This window comes from Panthera leo, chromosome B3, assembly GCF_018350215.1.
Source record: "Panthera leo isolate Ple1 chromosome B3, P.leo_Ple1_pat1.1, whole genome shotgun sequence".
Lineage (NCBI taxonomy): Eukaryota > Metazoa > Chordata > Mammalia > Carnivora > Felidae > Panthera > Panthera leo.
The window spans coordinates 85,691,691-85,714,637 of NC_056684.1; the positions used below are offsets into that span (position 1 = coordinate 85,691,691).

Sequence of the window (22,947 nt, forward strand, 5' to 3'; positions counted from 1 at the left end):
AAATATTTGCAATCTATGTCATTGTTAAAGAATTAGTACCTATAATATATACGGAGCTCCTACCAATCAATAAAAACTCTAACTTAAGAGAAATGGACAAGAATATAAATAAGCAATTCATAAAAGAAATGACATTTAATGGTATAAAAGCATGCTCAATCCCAGTTAGAATCAAAAGAATGCTTATAGACAATTTATTTTTCATCTATTAGATTCTTTTTTTAAAGTTTACTTATTTCTTTTGTGAGAGAGAGAGAGGAAGCAGGAGAGGGGCAAAGAGAGAGAGAGAGAGAGAGGGAGATATTGAGAGAGAGAGAGAAGCTCAAGCAGGCTCCACACTGTCAATGCAGAGTCCAACACGGGGCTTGAACCCTCAAACTGTGAGATCATGACCTGAGATGAAATCAAGAGTCAGACGCTAAACCGACTGAGCCACCCAGGCATCTATGTAAAAAAAATACTCTTTATCTGATCGTCTAGTAGACAGAATAACAAATGTGACACATCAACTTTTGACACAGTTCTGTTTTGATTGAATATTCATAAGCTGCAATGCAAATAAGGAACACATTTGGGCACTATATTCAAGAATCAAAATAAAGAACTATTACATTTAGATAGGTGCTGTTATGAGAATTTGAAAAAAATCTTAATGGCACAAAATAGAAATTGTCTTCTAGTCAGCAAATTGAATATTAATATCATTTTTGTGGTAGTTCTTATGGTATACATATTTAGTTTTCAATTGTATTATCAGGAAAAACTAAAAAAAATGTGGGAAGGCACCCTTTTAAATATTTTCCCCTAATAACACTAGGAAAATGAAACATTAAAAATGAAAAAAACATGTAGTAATATGTTAAATGTCTATATCAACATAAAGTCCATACATGAAGAACTGTACTTACCCTTCTATTCGGAAAATTGTTCGAAAACTGTCTCCCAAGCTTTTATAACTGTTTGGATCAGTTGCACATCTCTGAATCTGGAACCTAGAAACAAAATCAAACAAAAAATCGAAGTTAAGGAATTGCCAAATGACTTCCCTCATTTTTCAAAGTCTTAGGAAACTCAGCCTTTTCAGGTTAATCTAAAATATTCTGGTTTTTGCTATCGATTTTATTGATTTATTTGCCTCATATAATCCATACCTTATTTTTGTAGCCTTTAAAATTCTATTTCTCTGTATTTTAATAGAAACTATAGAGTTTTTTTTCATCTGTTTCTTAGCCAGGCAGATGCACCCTGAGGCATTTATGCCTTTTTCTTTTGTGAAAAGCATACACAGATGTCATAGATTGTTTAATGTATAATTCAGAAATCTGAAGGTGCATATGAAATAAATAAGTAGCTGTATTTCTTATCTTAATTAGTACCCCCTTGATGGTAATTTAATAAAAAGTTTAAATACAGAGCTGCTAATATGGCCTAACTTGGATCCTGATTGTGAATTTGAAATTCATTCTGGCAGACAGGAACCTGTGCTTAGGGGAAGAGAATGAATTTGTATTGTGATACAGTTTACAATCTCTAATTCTACTTCATGATGGAGCAGAGTTAGTCTTTACTTTCAGGCTACCTGAACCCTTCATATATGGTCTGTATATAGTTGGTGCTCGATAAAAATGTATTCCATTTTAGAAAGCTAAATTCTGGTTTTTTCTTCTTTTCGGTTATGATCATGCATCTCAGGACTCTAACCTTCAACCTATGGAAGTTTCCCAGTGTCAGGGTCTTAACTTATTTATTTTGTATGCTACTCTGGGGTTTGTTTTTAAAGAGATTTATGACAAGTACTCTCATTTCTCTATACCCCAGTTCTCCATTTTTGAGTTTCTTTAGTCTGCTCTCACCTGGTGTTTACCTTCCTTGTCCCAATTCTTAGTTAAGGCCTTTCTGCTCTTCCTTCCATAATTTTATCAAAAAATTTTAAAAGAACTTTTCAAAAACACATCTTATATTGTCTACTTTGAGATACTTTTTTGAGATTGTTGGATTTATGATCCTACCTCTAAGAATAATGTATTTTATGGCTCTAGGCCACAGGGAATTAGGCTGAAAACGGATACATATATCACAGAAAAGAGTGAATATTTCACTTTGATTGAAACAGCTGGGCATAGGAAAGGAATGAATCTATTATAAGACTGGAAAGTGAGGCTAGATTACATTTGATTTGGAGAGCGGAGAGTTGCTGAATATAATCATGCGGGAGGGTAGCCATTCTGAGATGGAGGAAGTTGAGTAGTCCAGTAGAGTTCTCCCAGCAGACCACATACAAATACCTACAGAAATATTTACTGCCTGATTGGGTGGATTGGAATGGCAGTATGGAGGGCAGAACAACCATGAAGGCAATAGGATAATCTAGGTGAAGATAATAATGCCAGAATATGAATGGAGGCAACAGAAATGTGAAGAAAGGGGTAAGCTTGTTGAGTAATCCTTTTTCTCTTTAAATAAATGTGTATGTGTGTGTGTGTTTTATGATACATTCGACATGACTCCTTCTTGGTCCTCTTCAACCCATAAAGCAATATTCTACTATTGCCAAAATTCAACAATGTCCTTAATATTCATGATGGTTTTGTTTGTCAAATTTACACCTCTATTAACGTGATCATTTTTAGAAGGTTAAATTTTTTAATTCTTAATTTAAACAAAAATTTTTTTTGAGAGAGAGAGAATGTGTGTGTGAGCAAGGGAGAGAATCTTAAGCAGGTTTCATGCGATCCCATGACCTTGGGATCACGACCTGAGCCAAAATCAAGAGTCGGACGCTCAGCTGACTGAGCCATCCAGGCACCCCAAGAAGGTTCGTTTTTAGACAAGAATTATATCTCTAAAATTTGAATTGTATTGAGCTCGTCAGAAGCTCATGGATCAATACAGCCAACTCATTTAAACTATTCTGGGTCTAGAGGTACATTTGGTGTGTGCATAACCACTGACCCAGAATGTTCAGTAAGTGGTTCTGTCTATAATCAAGAACATGATTTGATGGTCACATAGGTGGACCATGTTTGATATTTCTGGACTACTGCACATAGATGAGATAACTTGGTACTCTGGATACAAATGAATTAAACCTAAACACAAAATAGTACAATAAGAAAAATATATGTACACTTACACAACAAATAACTTTGCATAAAATTTGTTTATACTACAAATACAAATAACATAGAGAGTGATTTCCAAAACACGATGCTGATTCTAGTGTGAAAAAGAATCTCCATCTCTCCATTTGCATATTTGTAACCTATATTCATGGCTGAGTATGAAACATTTTCTTATGTCCTAGTTGGGAAAGCCACTTTTCTTCTCTAACTGTTCTTTAAAGAAAATAATTTAGAATAGTTTTATATATTATAATAGTATTACATGTTCATAGATTTTCTCATACTACCTGTAATAATTTTCATTAAATTCATTTACCTCTATGAAATTCCCTTCTAGATGCTTTCCCCCCCAAATTACCAAGTATTTTTTAAAATAATTGTCATATGGGGCGCCTGGGTGGCGCAGTCGGTTAAGCGTCCGACTTCAGCCAGGTCACGATCTCGCGGTCCGTGAGTTCGAGCCCCGCGTCAGGCTCTGGGCTGATGGCTCGGAGCCTGGAGCCTGTTTCCGATTCTGTGTCTCCCTCTCTCTCTGCCCCTCCCCCGTTCATGCTCTGTCTCTCTCTGTCCCAAAAATAAAAAAAAAAAAAAAAAAAAAAAAAGTTGAAAAAAAAAAAATAAAATAATTGTCATATGAAATAAGATCTACAAGTTTTATAAAAACTCAGGGCATTATCCTCACTGTAAAGGGCATAATAAATAAATGAAGGAGAAAAATGACTTATAAGATAAAGAAAAATATCCATAATGTCAAATAGCATCTGCACCAAACTGCCCAGGTGTTCATCAGAGGGAGAAAGTACAGCTTTCTGCAGAGGGCAGGAAGGATTTCAGGAAGGAGAAGGGATTTGAGCTGGTCCTATAGGATTCAGAGGCAAAAAGAGTAAGCATGAGAAAGCATTCCAGGTGGGGAAATGAAACAAAGGCCAGTGAGGGAAAGTTGTCCTTTTAAGAGAAGTGAAGGAAGAGATCCCCCACCATGGCAACCTTCCACATTTCCTTCAGGACAGGTGGTACAGGACTCTGCTGGGGCATTCAGTTGCTCAGGGTGGGTGGCGACCTGAGTGTGTTGGGGGAGGAAATTTATGAGATAAAGTCAAAGCCTAATATAGACCATTTGACCTCTTCCTGCTCCTCAGCTGAGTACTTCAGTTAACTCTGCATGGCCATCTCACAGTTATGTGACCCCAGTTCTAGAAGGGACTATAAATGAGTCAGCAGAGGGACCAAAGCAAGTGCATATTAATGACCTTAGCCCCTCTTTCACTGCTGGAGTTAGAGACATTAGCTTTGTCTACGATGTCTGTGTGCTTGGGTAACATCGAAGAAGATCTTCTGTCAGCTTATACCAAGATGAATCCAGAGTGCTGCTATTTCATAATTAACTAGTTATCTAACTTTGCTCTTGGAAATCTAGGCACTTTACTTGCTAGCTGTAACTTCTTCCTTTTCATAGAATCTGAATAGATAATATTTCTTCATAGATAATATTTCTAATCTGCCATTCATGCAGTTAATTAGAGTTTTTGAACACTTCGCATGTATTAGTATTCCACTATTTGGGGCATTATACAGAAATAAGACACAATCCTTCCCTTTAGAAGCTTATACTTAGGTGAAGGAGCTGTGCAAACATATGATTACAATATGCAAGTAATAACAGTATTTTGGGATATCCAATGTCAGCAAAGGAGTTTTACTGGCATTGAATAAATACTACTACTCTTTTTGGAGGTGATCTCCTGTCTAGCTACAGTCTAGGTGGACTGTAGCTGACAGAAAATAGCACTATGTAGAGACATTGGAGAGAAGAGGGAAAATGGGAAGGCTATCTTTGGGCTAAATATCTGTGATTAAATTTTCCCCACCCACTTTAGAACAGGCAACAAGAACAGTTAGTGGAATCTGTAAGGAGTGTTCCACTTAGAAGCTGACTGATGAGTGACGCTGTGTTAATTACAAACAGGAGTGGTGACATCAAAGTAACATTACACGAGAAGGGTCTACAAGGAGTGTTGTAAGGCAGTGCAAAAGGATGAGCAGGTATGGTAAATACTAATTCCTCAGTAAAGCCACCGCCATTCTTTATTATGCTAAAGGAGCTGGAGTCCCATTAAACAGGCAAGCACGGCTGTCTCTTTTGCTGCACATCTCAAATATGGCGTGTCTACACTTTGCAGAGAAAGTGCATGCAGTATTTAGTTCTACTACACATGACTTATTCGGATCACAGAGTTATCAGTTCTTCTAAGGAATCTGTTTCAAGTTGATACAATTATAGTGCATTTTGGTCAATCATGTAAAACAGCAACTTCCTTCTTCCCCTTTACTGTGTTTCAGCAACTTAAAAGGTTGCTCTCTTGGATTGAAACTTTACGTCAGCATTATTCCAAACTGCATTCTGTTCTAACAAATTCTCTCTATGCCCGGGGAGACAATTTTCCAGTTACATAATACAACTCTGTAAAATTACAAAGGCCAAGCCACACTACCCTTGATTGTATTTAGAAGAAAAGATTGGACCTTTCCATTGTCCTAATAAAAGCAGCCTGGACACATCTGGAATCTCCATCTGAGAAACTTCTCTTATTAGAATGAAAACTTGCTGCCAAACTGGCAAATTGGACAGTGGAGGAACACTTGAGAAGTATTCAGTGCCTAACATCCAGTCAGGATGAAACACACAGAAAGGCATGTGGCGCAAACCCTACGTATGCCTCATTGTCCAGGAGCCAGCAATCCTATCTGCTGTGGTGCCAGGGAGCACAGTACTTCATAGTCCTACAAATGGAGGGAACAGCCCTGTCATCGACCATGCCATAAACATGAAGTGGGTTTCTGTGGTAACCACCAGCTCAAGGAAGGGCGGCTCAACATTCGAAAACAAATGTACAACATATTTTTAAAAGCTGGAGAATGTTCTCACTCACTAAAATATTTATTTTTCTCTAAACTGGAGAACCATTACTGCAGGATTTCCCACTGGCTTAGTTGTGTGCTTAGCCAGTGATACCAAATTTCAAACTAGCCTGTTGTTGATTCTTAGCACAGTGAGAAATGCCAGTTTAGGCACTCGGCTTGTCTGAGCTCTTCTTAACTTGTGGCCATAAAAAAGATATGTCTGTGAGAAATAAAATGGCTTTGCTCCCTTAAAGGCTGTAGGATCAGATTGTTTGAAAATCTCAAAATCTCAAATCTATGCAGTGCCTTCATCTGCGAATTAATTTTCTATCTATCATCTTAAAAAAATACTGATGCCTGATGGTATCTATACTGGGGTGTGGAGGCTTCAGGACACACACATACAGACACACGTATATGTATATATGTACGTGTATATATAATTTAGAGTGCATTTATATGAAGGCTGGAAGTTGAGTTGCAAAGAGTCAGACTGGGGCAGATGATGACATTTGTCCTGAAGCTATATTTGCATAGCATACACTCTGCTTTTTAGTTCGATCTTGCGATTATTTGTAGTGCTTTAGGATAGGGAGCTGATGGAGATTTGGGAGGGGGTGGAAGCCATTCCAAGCCATCCCTTTGGTACTGCTATTAATCCCAAGCAAAGCTGTCAGAAGGTGAAGTTTAGCTCTTGCATCATCTCCAGGTGATTTTGCAGTTCAATAGAATTCTTGTGCTCTCTCCTACCTTCCTCCCTTCAACTCCACTCTCAGAAAAGCATTCACACCATTTATCCTTAGTGTAGCTTTGAATGTGAGATGTTGTCTCTCAGATCTTGTCCCTTTAAAAAGATTTCAGCTATCCAAGAGGAGGTAGAAAGGTTTGTCTTGTTCCCAGTGGGGATGCAGGGTACCTGCGCCACCAAAGATAGCCCAGGGTGGCACATTTTTCCTGAGTGGAATTAATTGTATGTATGCTACCATTATGCTGTAGGTTACGTAAAAATGACAACTTAGTGTCAAAAGTGAGGACCTTTGGGGAACTGAGCCACAGAGCAGGAGCTACCAGTTACAATTTATTGAGTGTAGCCACCAATAAGCAGTGAAAACTAGTGAGGTTTGTAGTTTAATCCTTCTTTGCCTTTCTCCTCAGCAGTATAATGGGGAGAGCAGACATTAGAGGACTCTTTGATTTTGAAGGGACAGTGACACACAGAGTTATACCTGAGTTTGTTAGCCATAAGAAAGAAGACACATTTCATTTTGTGTAAAGCCCCAATTCCATATTTTATAGAGGTGGGAGACTGCTAATAAAAATTGTACACTGATAATAAGTGGTGATGAATCTAAAGAAACTCGCTGCCAAGATCTTTGCAAATGTGCTATGAACAAAGATTATTAGTAATTACCAGAATGTTACACATGCTTCTTAATAAACACTTAAGAAACCCACTAACGAACCAGAGATTAAAAGACTAAAGGTTTGCAATTACAGAACACATTAAGAGGATAACTGTAGGAAGATTAAATAAAGATTTTAATTCACTGTAATTAGCCTATCTTACAGAAATAAGATGTTTCTCCTATGAAGTATGTTTGCTTTCTCACTGGTTGGTTGAACATGGCCAAAGTCACACCGAACATGCAAAGACATGTCTGAGGCTTTGAAGTATACGTGTACACACCTACCTTACAAACCTTGGGAAAAGGGCCCCAGGAAGCACATCTTTAGAAAAACTGCCACCATGTATATTTGTTTCCTGTACTCTGAAAAATCACCTTCCACTGAGGCTGCCCCAAGAAAAGAAATATCCAGTTTCCACAGAAGACTAAGCACTGAACTGGAGGGGAATGGGGTCTCTGCATTTGTCATCCCTGCAGAAAGACCACATCAGATGGTGGGGAGATGAGGCTACTGATTTGAGAGACGATTCCATCAGTTTTCTTTAACAAGTGCTGGGGAGAAAAGTTTTCTTTGAACATTTCTCGAAAAAATGTTAGCTATGGGTATTCTGTTTTACTTTAGATTAAATATAACAATAATCCTCATAGCACTGTCTTGGCAATGATGAGCTCAAGAGTCCTTTAATCAGTTCGGAAGGGTGTGGTTTACAGTTCCAAACACAGATTTCTGCCTCAACATTTCCTGAGATCCCCATCTGCATGAGAGACACAGAGATGAATAAGCCACAGATCCTGTCCTCTAGAACAGAACAAACAAGTGGAGGGAGGGCAAGATGTTAGTAGTTAGTTATAAAATAAGGCAGACTACAAGTGTTAAAGATTCTGGGAACTAAGTTCGCCTGCAATTTAAAGCACTGCCTTTGCTTGCTGGGTTCACAACCTAGGCCTGGCATCAATTAGCACCCTAAAATAATGCTAACAAATCCACAAGGGTCATGGGTTTGGCTCTGTCTGAGCAGTGACCACCGACCGAAGTTCAAAAGCTGTACCCTTACATATTTGGCTGCTTATCAAATTATTCTAAAAATTCAGGGAAAAGAAAGATATTTTTCCTGAATGTTGCACAGTCATTGCTCTGAGAAAGTCTCCTTAGAAAAGAAATAAAGACAAATGCCTGGTAAAAATTAAGATGTCCTTTGCCTGTTTAAAGGCTGAATGTCTTTAGTAGGTGTAGGTGGGCAGGGCTATGCTTTGGCTTAGTGTTTATGATACTGTAAAGGACACCAATAAATTTCTCTATGTTATTATAAAACAGTTTATAATTTGAAGAAATATGTAACCTGGAGTGCTCAGTCAGGCCTCGATAATTACTACAGATAAGGTAACACATCTTGGCAAGGCCACAAAAGCAAGAGAAATCTTCTGTGCCATGTAATTTTGAACATGCTTTTGAACAGAGCCTCAAAAATATTATCTCTCTGAAATATCAGATCAACCCAGATAGCCTGATTATACTTTAAGTAATTTCCTGTGATCCTAGACACATCTAATTGCAGTCTCCTTTCACAAGCCAGGGAGATTTAAAGTCTGATGTTCTGTGACTGTACATTTTTCAATTCACACTTGAATCACACACTTAAATATCCTATAAAGGTTTCATCATTTTGCCAACCACAAGTTTTGTTACAGTAAACATGTACCTATGTGTCCCTGATTAGTGTGATGAAATAGATCTAGTTTTATGCATCTTACACAATTGTAAGACATATGGTCTTCCTAGCATTTAGAATCCGTGCAAAATTTGACATTGTAAAATGGAATCATGATAAGACAGTTGATTCTACCATCTGGCACATGTTCTTCCAGTTGTTTATATTACTTATGGGATAATAACTAAGAACACTGACAATATAATTCTGAAATTTATTTTCATGACAATATGCTGGTTAACAAGTCAGAGACAAATGATCATTAGAGATTACAGCTTAACTCTAATAATGTAAAACCACAAGCAATAAAACAGGCTAATTGACCTAGCTGTATAATTAAAATGCTCCAAGCATAAACTGGTCTTAATTAAACAAATGCCTGACTAGCATGACTTTCAGTATTTTGCTTTGTAAAATACATGTCATATTATAAAATTATGCTTATAACATCATAATATAGTGCTGTCACTCTTTGAAGATACATATGTGTGTGTATGCATATATTCAATTAAACTTCACATTTAGTGTCAACAAATGACCAGATGCACCTACCTACATTTTCCCAAGTGCACTGATGTAGGTTGGCCATTACAGTGGTTAATTAGCATGAAATCAAATCACACTTGGGAAGTGAGGGAAGGATGGATCACAGGTTGGAAAATAACCCATTAACAAGGTAATGAGAGTAGAGAGGGATACATCAGCTTCAGCAATCAAATACTAAAATTACCAGTCTTGATAAGTATCATTGTTTTTCCATATTCCTCAAATAATTATAGTTTGAAAAAAATAGATTCCTCCCTCCAAAAAAAGTTAGCTATGTTCTTTCTTTCACCAAGCCTCCCCACCTACCTCCTTGGGTAGACAGGTTTTCCTAATGTCCATCACATAGCACCTACTGCCTGGTGACAGAGGACCACATGACGTCATTCTCACCTGTTGAACCTCAGCTCGTTGCTTACGATGAGATGGAAGTTCTTGGTGTCTAGCCACGGTAAAAGATTTCCAGGACAGAGAATTCAAAAGCAGTCAAATCTACCAGAACCTACTTGTCCTGGGAACTGAGCCACTTCACATAAACTTAATTATGCACTAGAGACCATAAGCCAGGGGTCCCAGGGAGGGAGAATGTCAGAGAATATAAAGTCCCTAGAGACCTAATATGCCATTCCATTTAATTTTAACTGATCAAATGTGCCTATTTTATGGTTTATTTAGCACTGATAAGGAAGGATGTCTTTCAATAATGTCAAAGAAAGAACAATTAAGAGAGTGGGTGGTTTCTTTGTATTCATAAGCATAAATGCTTATGCTAGAAAGAAATTTGGGGAATGGAGATAATAAACTTGGCTAGTAAAGAAGAAAACATGCTTATGCTTATCACAGTTGAGGAAAATTTCAAGGGAAGTTTTAACTTTATACCAAGATTGACCTCATATGTTACAAAGATTTGGATCAGTTGTTATTGGTTCCAAATGAGGACAGAGTTTTCAAAAGCATTTTATAGGTGGATAGGACCCCAGAATGACAAAAAAAAAGTGGTAATCATACTGCTTACTTGTAAATCACTTTCAACTTTGAGAGCATTTTTATTACTTTTTTATTTTATTGTTTTTTAAAAATTTTTCTTAATGTTTATTTTTGAGAGACAGATAGAAGAGACACAGCGTGAGTGGGGGAGGGACAGAAAAAGAGAAGGAGACACAGAGTCTGAAGCAGGATCCAGACTCTGAGCTGTCAGCACAGAGCCTGACATGGGGCTCGAGGCCACGAACGGTGAGATCACAACCTGAGCAGAAGTCGGATGCCTAACTGACTGAGCCACCCAGGCGCCCCGAGAGCATTTTTGTATATGTGATCTCATTTGAGGGTGCTCCTCAGTTTCACGGTTCCTTACATTTGTAGGGTAAAAAATCACTTGAAAAAGGGTAAAAGAAAAAGTATCAGCTTGGAGGTAGAAAGGCACCAGACTAGAGGGAATAGGTTTCCCTGAAATCTCTCACTGGTTTTGAAAATTTTTGTCTCTAGTTCAGAGAATGCCTGGTAAAATTAGTTCCCTAAACTCAAGCTTTTTTCATTTGTTAAAAAGGGAATAGTTACTTGCATGCCACCCAACTGACTTTGAGGTTTATCTCTAAAACTATTAAAAACTCAGCGCTGAATGAACTGTTTTAGGGAGAGCCAGAACAGTTTCAGAGATGAACTGATTGTGGTAATGTGATTTGATCCCTCATTGTCAGGAGTATAGACTGTGGGTGGAGAGAGATCTCTCATGGGGGAGGTGGGATAGACATCTTTGTGGAAGAATTCAGATGGAGTCTTATTTGAAGAACAAGACATCATGTGATTCCTTTCAGGTCTCTCATTGTAGACAGCTCGATTGATATATTCTGGACCAAAAAAAAAAAAATCTTTCTATACTTATTTAGCATCTATTCTATGAGTTTTTTCCCCCCAAGTGATTAACAGCTTATTGTCTGCCTGGAGAACACTGTCAAGGTCAATATCAACTAACTCTGTAACTTCTCCTATCTCTCTCCACCTAAGCCCCACCCTCTCTCATCTCTCTCTAGCTCTCTCTCTTTTGCTCAACTATATTCCATTGAAAATTCCATTATGACACGAACCCATGCTCAAGAGAGCCCCAGTGGAAGGGTGTGGTTTCATAATTACCATCAAATAACATGTTAAAAATAATTAAAAATCACTTAGAGCACTGGCAGCAGAAGAGATGCCTAAATTATTCCCACCCAAGAGCAGGCCTAAGTTGGCCACAGAACTTGTACAGGAAACGGTGTTTCACCAATTAACCAAATATTTAATAAAAGACAACTAATGTTTTTGGCCAAATTACAGGTGGATAGTTTGGTGGGTAACAAAGCACTTCAAGACAGATCCAGTCATTTAATTTCATATAATGATGATCTTATTCCAACTAGCAGCTTTTGCATAAATGTAACTTTGAATTTTAAAACAATTATCTTAAAAAAAACACCCTAGCTCTCTATGAATTAAGATCCAGATTAATTGGGTATCTTGGCTAATGTAGGTTCCTTAAAATGTTAAAGACTAAACACAAGGCATTCATTTCAAATGAGACCTAAGTGGGGAATCTACACTGAACACATTAAGAGTTAAACCTTCTTCAAACTTTTGCTAGGGTTATTGCTTCTCAGCCTTTTGGCTAAGATCAAGTGCAAACTTTTTCTAGGGTGAGTTCTGGTTGTGTCCAATAAAACTTTACTCACTTGCATTTGTTATCATGAATTCTAAGTATGAAGATTAAATTTAAACATTGGGGCTTTTAGCTCTTTTCTCCACAAGTAAAACCTTATCATTGAGTATAGAAGAGCAAAAAGTGTTCTGGAACGGTGAAATTTACAACAAGAATTCAAGCCACCTAACGTTTATTGAGCGCCTGCTCTGTACTGGACACTTACATGTTAAGACTGGTTAACTCAGACACTGACCCTGTCACAGAAGTTTGCATTCTAATAGGAGACAAACCTGTAGCATTAAAACATAAAATGGGTAAGTCTTCCCAGATTTGTCGTATTCTTGCTTGCATCCTTGAATAGCACTCAGGAAACCTCCCGTAGCATGTTCACAGCGCCTGGTGTCAGAGGGGGCCTTCTGAATGGGAATTATCCTTCTGTGCTGTTACACTGGGATCTGCTCAGGCCTTCCCAGGCTTGAGCAGGCCAGTCCCTACACTAATGACCTCACAGTGCATTTCTGGTTCTTTGTTTTCTCTGTATGGTTTTGTTCTGTCCCTTATTGCTACGCGATGAGCAATCATTGCTTGCACATCACTGTGTCTGCCCCTAAGATGACACTCTTCCTGCTTCCATCTCCTCCACCTCCTTTTCTCTCCTGCATTCCTCCTGTGACCTTTAACTCACCACCCAGGACTAGCAGTGAATGAAGGATGAGATAACCCAGCTTGGTCATGGCTCTTAGTGAGGGCTGCAGGGGTCATACTATGAGTCAAGTTCATGAGCACCAGTGCCTGGCCTTTGTAACATCTATTTTGGCTGTTCAGAGACCATTTTCCGTAAGTGGTTTGTTTCTCAGCTCTGTGCCAGAGTTGAGGTTCTGAGATAAGTGGCCTCTGGCTGAGTTTGAACTTTCCCTGAGAATGGGCTGTCCTGAGAGGAGGGAAGGGGGCAGGCAGCCTCCATTTTCCTCTTTCCTAGGCTCAGTGGTCAGGCCCAGTGGAGCAGCTCAGGCAGGTACAGTCTGTCCCACTCATGGGAAGACAGCCTTGCTGCCATGTGCTCCTATCCCTTCGGGATCCTTCTACTCTGTGCATTTAATAGAGAGTCCTGTCACTCCTGGAAGCTGAACAAGAACTAATTTATAACTGATGACAAGGAAGATGAGGATGACACAAAGCACAGCTGATGCCAGCCATAATTATTCCTTCTTCATTCTGTTCCCTTATTTGTTTTGTGGTTTCTGTTTGTTTCTTCCCCCCAAAATGCCCTTTTTTATTTTTTGGTACATTTTCCATTTTTGCATTATGAACTATGTGGTGTCTGTTATTTAGATTCTCATAAATGCATGTTTAGTTTGAAAATTTGAGGAAAATATCCCTTTAAAAAAACCTATATTTTTCAGAATTCTGACCAAATCACTGTGGTTTTCTGTTGGCTCTGATGGTACTGTACTATACCTTTTGGGGGAGAGAAGAGAAAGGACTATAGAAAGGAAAAGAAAGGGAAAGGGAAAGGGAGAGGGAGAGGGAGAGGGAGAGGGAGAGGGAGAGGGAAAGGGAAAGGGAAAGGGAAAGGGAAAGGGAAAGGGAAGGAAAGGAAAGGAAAGGAAAGGAAAGAAGCAAGGAAGCAAAGAAGACAGAAAGAAAGAGAAAGGACCACTGCAAAGGGTTCTACTTCCCAGTACAAATACTTTTGGAACTGCTAAGCCTACTCTTACTCATGTGTGTTAGGTCAAATTCTGGCAGAAATCACAAGACAGCTGCAATTCCATACTTTGAAATGTCTATTAAAAAAATCTTGATATAATTTATAGAATAGTTGGCAGGTATTCCTGCTTTTTTTTTCATTCCCTTGAATGTAGACAACTTTTGGAATAAAGGAAGGGGAGAAATGAGTATTTTCAATGGTGAAGTCAGTATATTCACAACTTTAAATGTGATGCCAAGAGAACTTTTTGCAAAATGAAGACTGGTTCAAGCGTGTACATATTTTTAGTAATATTACTTGTGTCAGATTCAGTTTCGGCTAACTATCAAGAGAATTACAAAGCTGTACAATGTCTGAACGTTTGTATGACTGAAGACAAAAATTTCCCACAGGTAAACAAATACACAAGTGAAGACATTACACTTTTAGATAGAAATAAGATAAAGACAATTTTCTTAAAAATCTCAAGTTTAAACATTCTAGAAATTTAAAGGTATAAACAGATGACTTTCTTATTATGTTGCAATAACTATCCTAAATGAACATGGCTTCGCCAAGGGCTTTGGTTGCTAGGGGCTGCCATGTCTCAAGGTAACTCACATGAGGGAGGAAGTGGTTATTACAGAGACCATGTGTGACAAGGAAGTATAATGAGGTCTCCTGGGAACTGGGACTGGAACAGGGGAATCCATCAGGGACTGTGGCAGAAGCGATAAGCAGTACACTAAAATCTCCTGCTCCTTTTTTCATTGTGTGAAGTTGATTTGGAGAAATGCCTACACAGTCAGATAGTAAGTACATCCCCAGCCCCCAGTACATCCAGGTGTAGATCATGTGACTAGTTCTTTTTTAGTGGAATCCAAGTGAAGCGATGTGTCACTTCCAGATTGAGATTTTTAAATAATGAGTGGGGTTTCTTCATTCTCTCTCCTGTTTCACCTGCAATGTACTTTGCAAGATACATTTTATATCAACACTAGTTACACATGATATCAAATCTGCATCACCTGCAAGAAGCAAGCAGAGGACTCCAAAGCTTTAGTGGGTGTATAGTCACAAGATGGAAGGAGACTGTATCCCTGTATCACACACTGAGGAACACCTTCTACCATTTGGTAATACTCACATTGAACTATTGTATCAGTATACTTTATTGGGATAAATACTGACATTTAGGGGTTTATTTGTTATTGTACCTAGATTTGCCTTAACTGAGCCAAGGACCAACACTGTACTATGTCTTTGCCTCTCTCTGTAGACCAGTTCTTTCTGGTTATTCATGCTTCCTGCTCCCCTACAGATGCACTGACTTTGATATAGCTACCCAGCCATAGTGTAATACGACACAAACCTAGTGCCCACCAGTAACTCCTTTCTGCCACTATGTGAGCCAAATACCTTTCATTTGCTCCTCCAAACACACTCCCCATCCTTTTCCACCCTGTTTGTTGACCTGAGAGGTGATCTGAATTGATTACATCAAATAAACCCTATGTTCTCTGCCTTCCAGTTGGATTTGGTCAATGAGAAGCCCTGACAGGTGACAGGAGGAAGGGAGGAAGATGAATTTGGGATATTTATTTGTCTGGTTCCTTCCTGTGAGGTTTCTTCAGCCTTGTCTCTGTCAACAGAAGTTCACTGCCCCGCTCAAGAAGCCCTCTCTTCACGACTTTCATCTTTCAAATTTGGGTAACCTTTCCCTTCAGGCATGCCTTTGAGCTTAGAGGTAGTGACAGCTTTACCTCCTGCTGCTGGTAGCCTCAGGATCCTGAACTCTTCCATGTAATTTCTTTATACCCTGCCCACACTTTTGTTGTGAATCCATTTATAAACCCTCTTCAAATTGTCCTAATTTGAGAGAACTACCTCTTTCCTGTTGGTTCTCTCACTGCAAAACCATATCCTAGTTAAAATTCTTGAAGGCGTCAGCTGTCTACCACTGGCTGTCTTAGCCATGTCCACGGGATGGAGTTATTGTGCAAGCATGGCCTCAAGCCCACCCCTTTGAGCCTGTAAGTAATGGCAACTTGCGGAGAAAGAGGAAGTTTTCAGGTATCTCAAAACACATCTACAAATAATACATCTTCAAATCTTCTGGTAAAATATCCCCTTTTTTTCCCCACTCCTATTCAACTATATAATTGCCACCATCTGCTATTGTATTCCCCCCCACCCAGTGGATTACCTTAGAACTGAAAGAGCACATTATTGCTTTCTACAGGATTGTGTATTGTGAACAGCGTGTGTTCCTACTATACCATTTAGAATTCGAGTCTTTAGATTTCAAAATGGAAATGTTCATAAAAACAAAATAGGACAAAAAGTAGAAATAATCACAGATTAGTGCTTTTGCCATGTTATTTTTTAGGGGGAGAAACATCTTTGTACCAACCTGGATATGCCATGGGTATGTCATACAATATTCGCATCCAAAGAACTAATCAATTTTCTCTTTGACTTTTTTTTTTGGGGGGGAGGTATCATTCACATTCTTTTTATTGCCATTAGTATCCGGCAAAAGATGCTACATAAGCACACAATGTAATCAGAAATTATTATATACCAAACATCTCAACACTTCCACTCAATGTGAAAAGTGCCTTACACAAGCAGTTTTGATAAAGTGCCTAACTTAAAGCATTATAAAGATGTTGTGAATATCCACGTACAGAATCCAAACATTCCATTTTAAGGATTTTTTTTCCAAAATTGTATCCTACTATATGAGTAAGTATATTGTAACAGTTTTATCCTTTTTCCCATTTCAGGAAAAGAGGAACTAGAAAGTACTCTCATTCCTCTCCTGGGAGAAGACAAAATGGAAGAAAATATATTCTTTCACTCTTCTTAAAGTTGAATGTTTTATATAAACTGAAAGAAGGTTAATATTGTAGGATAGTTATTTTTCCAACTTAATATATTGCTAAGGAATGTTATTACCATGCCATATACCATAGGAAACCCACACTATCTACTCTTCAATATCCCTCATCATCAATTTCATGATTGGGATATATGCAGAAGCTTAGATTAAGTAGGACTTCGTGATGGGATTCAAAATGGGAGATGGCTATCTGTTTTCTAAAGTCATAGATTGATCATATAGTCACAGCACCCCCACCCCCCAAACCTTCCAGCACACACACATGCATAACTAAAATAAGGGGGAAAAGTGCACTTAGAAATCAGTTCAGCACAAAAGCATTTTATTTATGCTGGTTTCTAGTGGACATATCAAAGTAGATTATCTTTATTTTATCATGTTTCTTCTAAATAGGAACTACCTAAAAAATGGCCATTAAAATTACACTATAGTTTGAGTAAATTCCACAAAGGCTTAAATTTGCACTGTCCAAAATGGAAATCACTAGTCACATGTGGCTAGGGAGCAGTTGAAATATGCTTAGTGCAACTGAGGAAATGAATTTATTTTATTTTAGTTAATTTAGATTTAAATTTAGAGCTAAAGAAATGTAAAACATTGTGCCATTAAATATAACTTCATTGTTTTTCTAGGACTACACTTTATCTGTTGCATCCCAGAAGATGTATTATAGCAAGCATGTCCTTTTTCTTTCTAATATGTGGGTAAGAGCAAATTTCAAATTATGTTTATGTCTTCCATTCTATTTTTTAATTTTTTTAATGTTTTACTTATTTTTGAGAGAGAGACTAGTGGGGAAGGGGCAGAGAGAGAGGGAGACACAGAATCTGAAGCAGGCTCCAGGCTCTGTGAGCTGTCAGCATAGAGCCCGATGTGGGGCTTGAACTCATGAACCACGAGATCATGACTTGAGCTGAAGTCAGATGCTTAACTGACTGAGCCACCCAGGTGTCCCACTTCCATTATATTTTGATCGGAAAGTTCAGGCTTAAAAGCTAAGATCTAAAGCTAATACAATATTTTTTTTTGGCATACAGTTTCATTTTGATATATGTAGCATTTGTGGGGAAACATCTCTAGTACACAGAGTAGGTACAAGAGTTAGAAAACTATCCTGAATTTCAAACTCAGTTCCCCTCTTATAAGCTTGGTATCACTTATTGTATAGTCTCTCATTATTTCAATTGTTTATGTAGGTTTAAAATAAAATAAATTTCATCACAAGATAACCTTATTATGCCAGTTTTGAATTGATCAAAGGTGAAAATATCTCTTTGGTGTCCCTTGAACAATCTTTCATAAGATGCATCAGCTTAGAATGAAGCCACAGTGCCTGTAAGGCTGACAAAAATGTTTTCTGAGAAATCCAAAATGGAATCTACTGGATTAAATTCCAAACCAAATTAGGAACTTTGAAAAGACTCTTAAATACACAATGTTCTTTTCCTTCAAGCTATTTGAGTTGCAGCTGAAAAAATCAGTGTGATCTTTTCCAAGTATAAAATTTGAGAAAGATCAATACACAGATAGGCTGAAGTCATTTCCATGCCTGTGTCTTTGCTAGTTTGATAAAACTAGCAATTACATAGAATCAGCCGAACATAAGGGATTGTCAATATAGTCTTTATTTTTAAGTTTATTTATTTATTTTTTAAAAAGAGAGAGTGAGCACAAGTGGGAGAAGGGGCAGGGAGAGAGGGAGAGAGAATCCCAAGCAGGCTCAGCACTGTCAGCATAGAGCCTGATGTGGGGCTCAGACCCACGAACCGTGAGATCAAGACCTGAGCCGAAATCAAGAGTTGGATGTTGAACCGACTGAGCCACTCAGGCGCTCCATTATAGTCTTAAAAAAAAATCTAATCTCTTACTGGAAAACAGAAACAGCCAGTTTCTCAGGACAGTGTTGTAGAGAGGTTGGAGTGTTTATAGAGAGATAGTGACCTGAAAATCACCAGAGTGTAATGAAAATTAAAAAGTGCTTTTTTCTTCCAAATCAACTTAATGACTCTATAAAATAATACACATATCTTCATTACAATGAGTCATAACAATGATTTGAGACCTTCTAACTTACATGGTATGTCCTTTTGTTTTTCCTTAGACAGGACAAAAGACAAAAACTGGAAAGTTTGGGTCATATGGATCATGGCAGCACTGCTATGTCTGGAATTTTCTTATAAATACCCTATTGCTTTGAGCTTCACAGCCCTGGCTAAAACAGCAGGGACAATCTCATTTGCACTTTTATAGTTGTAGAGGGATTTTCAAGAGTTAAAACAATTTTCTATAATATTCTGTATTAATTAATCTAAAGTGTGATCATTGCACCTTTTCACACTTTTCTGTGAGCTGACAATTGGGAAGTAATTAAAACAAACAAAATTATAAACAATGACAACAGGAAGGCATTCTTGGGTACTCAAAAGAATCTACTTTGCAACAATTTTTTACTGCCTGTTTGGAGCTTTATGCCTTTTTAAGATTATTTTTGTAAACACTATAAATGTTTCTACCCTCGTGAAAATCATCACTTCAAAGGAATGTCTTGTGGTACTGTACAGTAACTAAATAAATCTCAGAAAACAGAGCGGATGGGACCCTTTTTTGTGCTATTAAACATAGAACACTTTATCGGAATCTACTTTGACTTTATTAACATAAATGTTCATTGTTTACCAGAGTTTGAATAATTTCACTTTGCTTAAAATGAGGGAAATACTAGTATTTCACTAAAATGTAAAACTTCCAGATAAGACCATTAAAGTTAACTTTCAAGTCATCTAAAAATCCTACAGCAAACTATCCCAGGCAGGCATAAGGATACTAAAAAATATGACATACAAGGAAGTTTAAAAATCAGAGTCAACAAGAAGGGAATTCAAAGTAAATATACAGTACTATTAAAATAAATTTTATACACACACACAGAGAAAATAAATAAATGCTTAAAGGAGATAGGATATACAAATTGGGTTGATGGATTGGAGAATAGATGCAGTTAAATGGAGAAAACTTATTTGAAGCAGTAAAACTGTGATGCCAGGAAGGACAGTTCTGGGGCAGTGAACAGAGTATTTTCATGGGTGGATGGGAAGCTAAACCAGCACAGAAAAGAGCCTTGTTAGAGGGTTTTAAAAGGAAATATGTGTACATCAGTAAGGGCTGATAAAACCTTTTCCTAAGGACTAAACATGATTTTCGAAAGCTTAGGAGGGATATTCTAGAAGTTAGGAAAAAAGATACATATAAAGTCAAAAAGAAGTAAGTAGTTGAACAACAGGCAGACGTGAAAGTAAATTATTCAATAGATGATTTGAATCTACTTAGGAAAGGGCATTGGCTTCCACTGAACTTGGCTTTGTGAAGGGAAAATTGTGCCAGACCAATTTCATTTCCTCCCACAGGAGAGTGACAGGCAATGTCGACTGACAGGAAGCAGTAGTGAAAAAGGATGTTAAATTAGGCCAGGCATGAGAGAACCAAAATCTGGAACACAAATCTGATAAGGGGTTTGGCAAGGTAAGGATACACATAGGTAGAGAAGGCCCTGGGTTCAAATCCTGCCTATGGCAGTGATCCACTGTGTGAATTAGGGACAGGAAATTTAAACCTTTCTGTTTCTTTATCTGGAAAAGTGATACCTACCTTGCCATTTGAAGTGAGGATTAAATAAGACAATGTGTATAAAACTCTTGGTACATATATTTCTCAGTAAATATTGGCTTCCTTCCACCCCTTCTCAATCCTAACCTCTTCTTCCTTCTCTCCCTCTAACTGCCCATACACCTTGGAAAGAAAGATTCATGAAAAGGCTAAGAATAAAGCCCTGACTTGTGAAACAGGAAAAGGGACACAGCCCCACTTCCTTTTACTCTTAAACCCTTGTTAAAGGTTTCCTGACTCTACAAGGAGCCATTTACACCCATTTGGCATTCTCAAAGCGTTTCCCAGTTTTTCCATGTCAAATGTCAAGGAGCTGAAGGAAACAGCCTCCTTGCCAAGTGATATTTAAAAAAAAAAATCTTTATCCATATCATATATATATAGAGAGAGAGATCAGGTAAAATGCAGTGCAAACATGAGTACGATCACCAGCAAATGGTAACCCACCAGATCAGGTTTACATCTACAACCTTAAGCTAGGAAATCGGTTATTCTATTCTTATAGATTTGTCCAGTTTTCTCAAGTAAACAAAAATCAGTTTCCTAGCATGCTCTGTAACATCTTGATTACAATTTAACACCTATGCATAAAGAAAGAGTCGGGGATTATACAATCACTTAGAATGTATTATTTCTAGACTGAGCAGACATAAGTCTTTGAGGATTAATTTCATGCTGAGGGTTAAATTTCACTTTCATGATAGGCTAACCATTGCCTGGGGCTGCACAGATAATGAACCTGCCAAGGGATTAGCAAGGAAACACTTGTGTTATTATAAAGCGGGTATACTTCCCTTTCTAACCAAGTTCATCGTACATGACATTAACAAATTACTCCCTCTCTCTGCCCACATTTCAATATAATGTGAGCCAACAAGTGACCCTGAACCAATAGGACACAAGATAAGATCTTCTCAGTGCATGGATGGCTATTAAACTAGTCTGTGGGAGCTAGACCTCCTGCAGGGAAACACAAGGCATTTTATCTCCATAGGGCCCCTGCCTCCCCTGCAGAAACCTTTCTTTGGTCATAAAGCCTCTAAATGGACACAATGCCAAGAGGTAGGAATGCCTTAACAAAAATATTTAGCCTACAGAAAAGGCGCTCTCCAGAAAACACAAATGACACAATTCATTTTTGACAAACTCACAAGGTCCTTCTAAATAAAAGTCTTCTAAATAAGACTTTAGTGGCTTAGCATTTGCTGAAGGATGTGTTCAGAGAGATTTCTGATTTTTTCAGATAAAAATATCCTTTTCTCAAGAGAGCTTTTCTTAAATAACAGGTATGTTCAGAGACATCACATCTGTTGGCCTTTGCTCAAACCTCATTCTCAGAAGATGATCTTCTGAGGGGGCTCTCCTGCTGGCGGCTAGAAAGGAGCCCCACTGAATGACACTTACCATTGTCTGTCTCCCTCCAATTGTGGTCTCCAGGCCATGTTTCTCCTACTTGACTGTGAGCTCCCTGAGAGCAGGGAGTTCATCTTAACTTACCTTTGTGTCCCCTCCAGAGTCTGACCAAATATCATCACAGGGTGAATACTCTGCTACTATTGGCAAATAATCAGCCTCTACATTTGACCATATCCTGATTCCATGGCACGATGCTTGGAGCAAAGAAAATCTAACAGATAAACAGAATATGTGGTTCCTGTTATAGATGAAGTTATAATTTAGGAGCGTTTAGTATAAATTAGAAGTGCTTTTGTGAAAAAGCTGATGTTAATGAATGGACCAATTGTTGCCAAAGTGAGACCAGCTACTTCTGTACCTTGCCAGTAAGCAGCAGAAGAAGAAATGCAGAATGGTTAGGATATCCCTTGGTATTTACTACAACCTAGCTTGGTTCAGACCATGAATATTATGGGAAAGCGCAATTTGGTTTTATGATACAGCAAGGCACCTCTGTTCAAAATATTGTCCTGTGTACATTAGGAAATGTTTCTATAAATTCACATTCTTATTTGCCAGATTCAAGGCTTTAGATTTGGGCCCATAATGCAATTGCATTTCATATATATTCTCAGACTAATAGAATATACGACTCTTAAACACAGATGTGTTGAGTGCTTACATGGAAGCATTATGTAAAGAAGATGGAGGGATCTAGTGTCTGAGCTCTGCTAGACTAAAGTACTATATGAGCCCCTGTTTGAGAGGCTGTTTCAGTAGAATGGTGGAGGTGGGCATCACTGCACCTGGGCAAAGAAAGAGCAGGTGGCAGAGAAAATGGATGCAGACAGTAACAGTATTCTTCATCAAAAAGCTAGGTAGTTAAGGGGCACCTGGGTGGCTCAGTGAGTTTATCTGATTTCGGCTCAGGTCATGATCTCA

General features: G+C 38.1%; 1 protein-coding gene across 1 annotated transcript in view; it reads right to left on the reverse strand.

Annotated features, from left to right (window-relative positions):
- SLC25A21 (solute carrier family 25 member 21) overlaps positions 1–22,947 on the reverse strand; it is a 485,962-nt gene that overhangs the window by 131,588 nt on the left and 331,427 nt on the right. Inside the window, exon 3 of the mRNA XM_042943202.1 lies at positions 909–992. Coding sequence (XP_042799136.1) covers positions 909–992 — 84 coding nt within the window. The remainder of the gene's footprint in view (positions 1–908; positions 993–22,947) is intronic.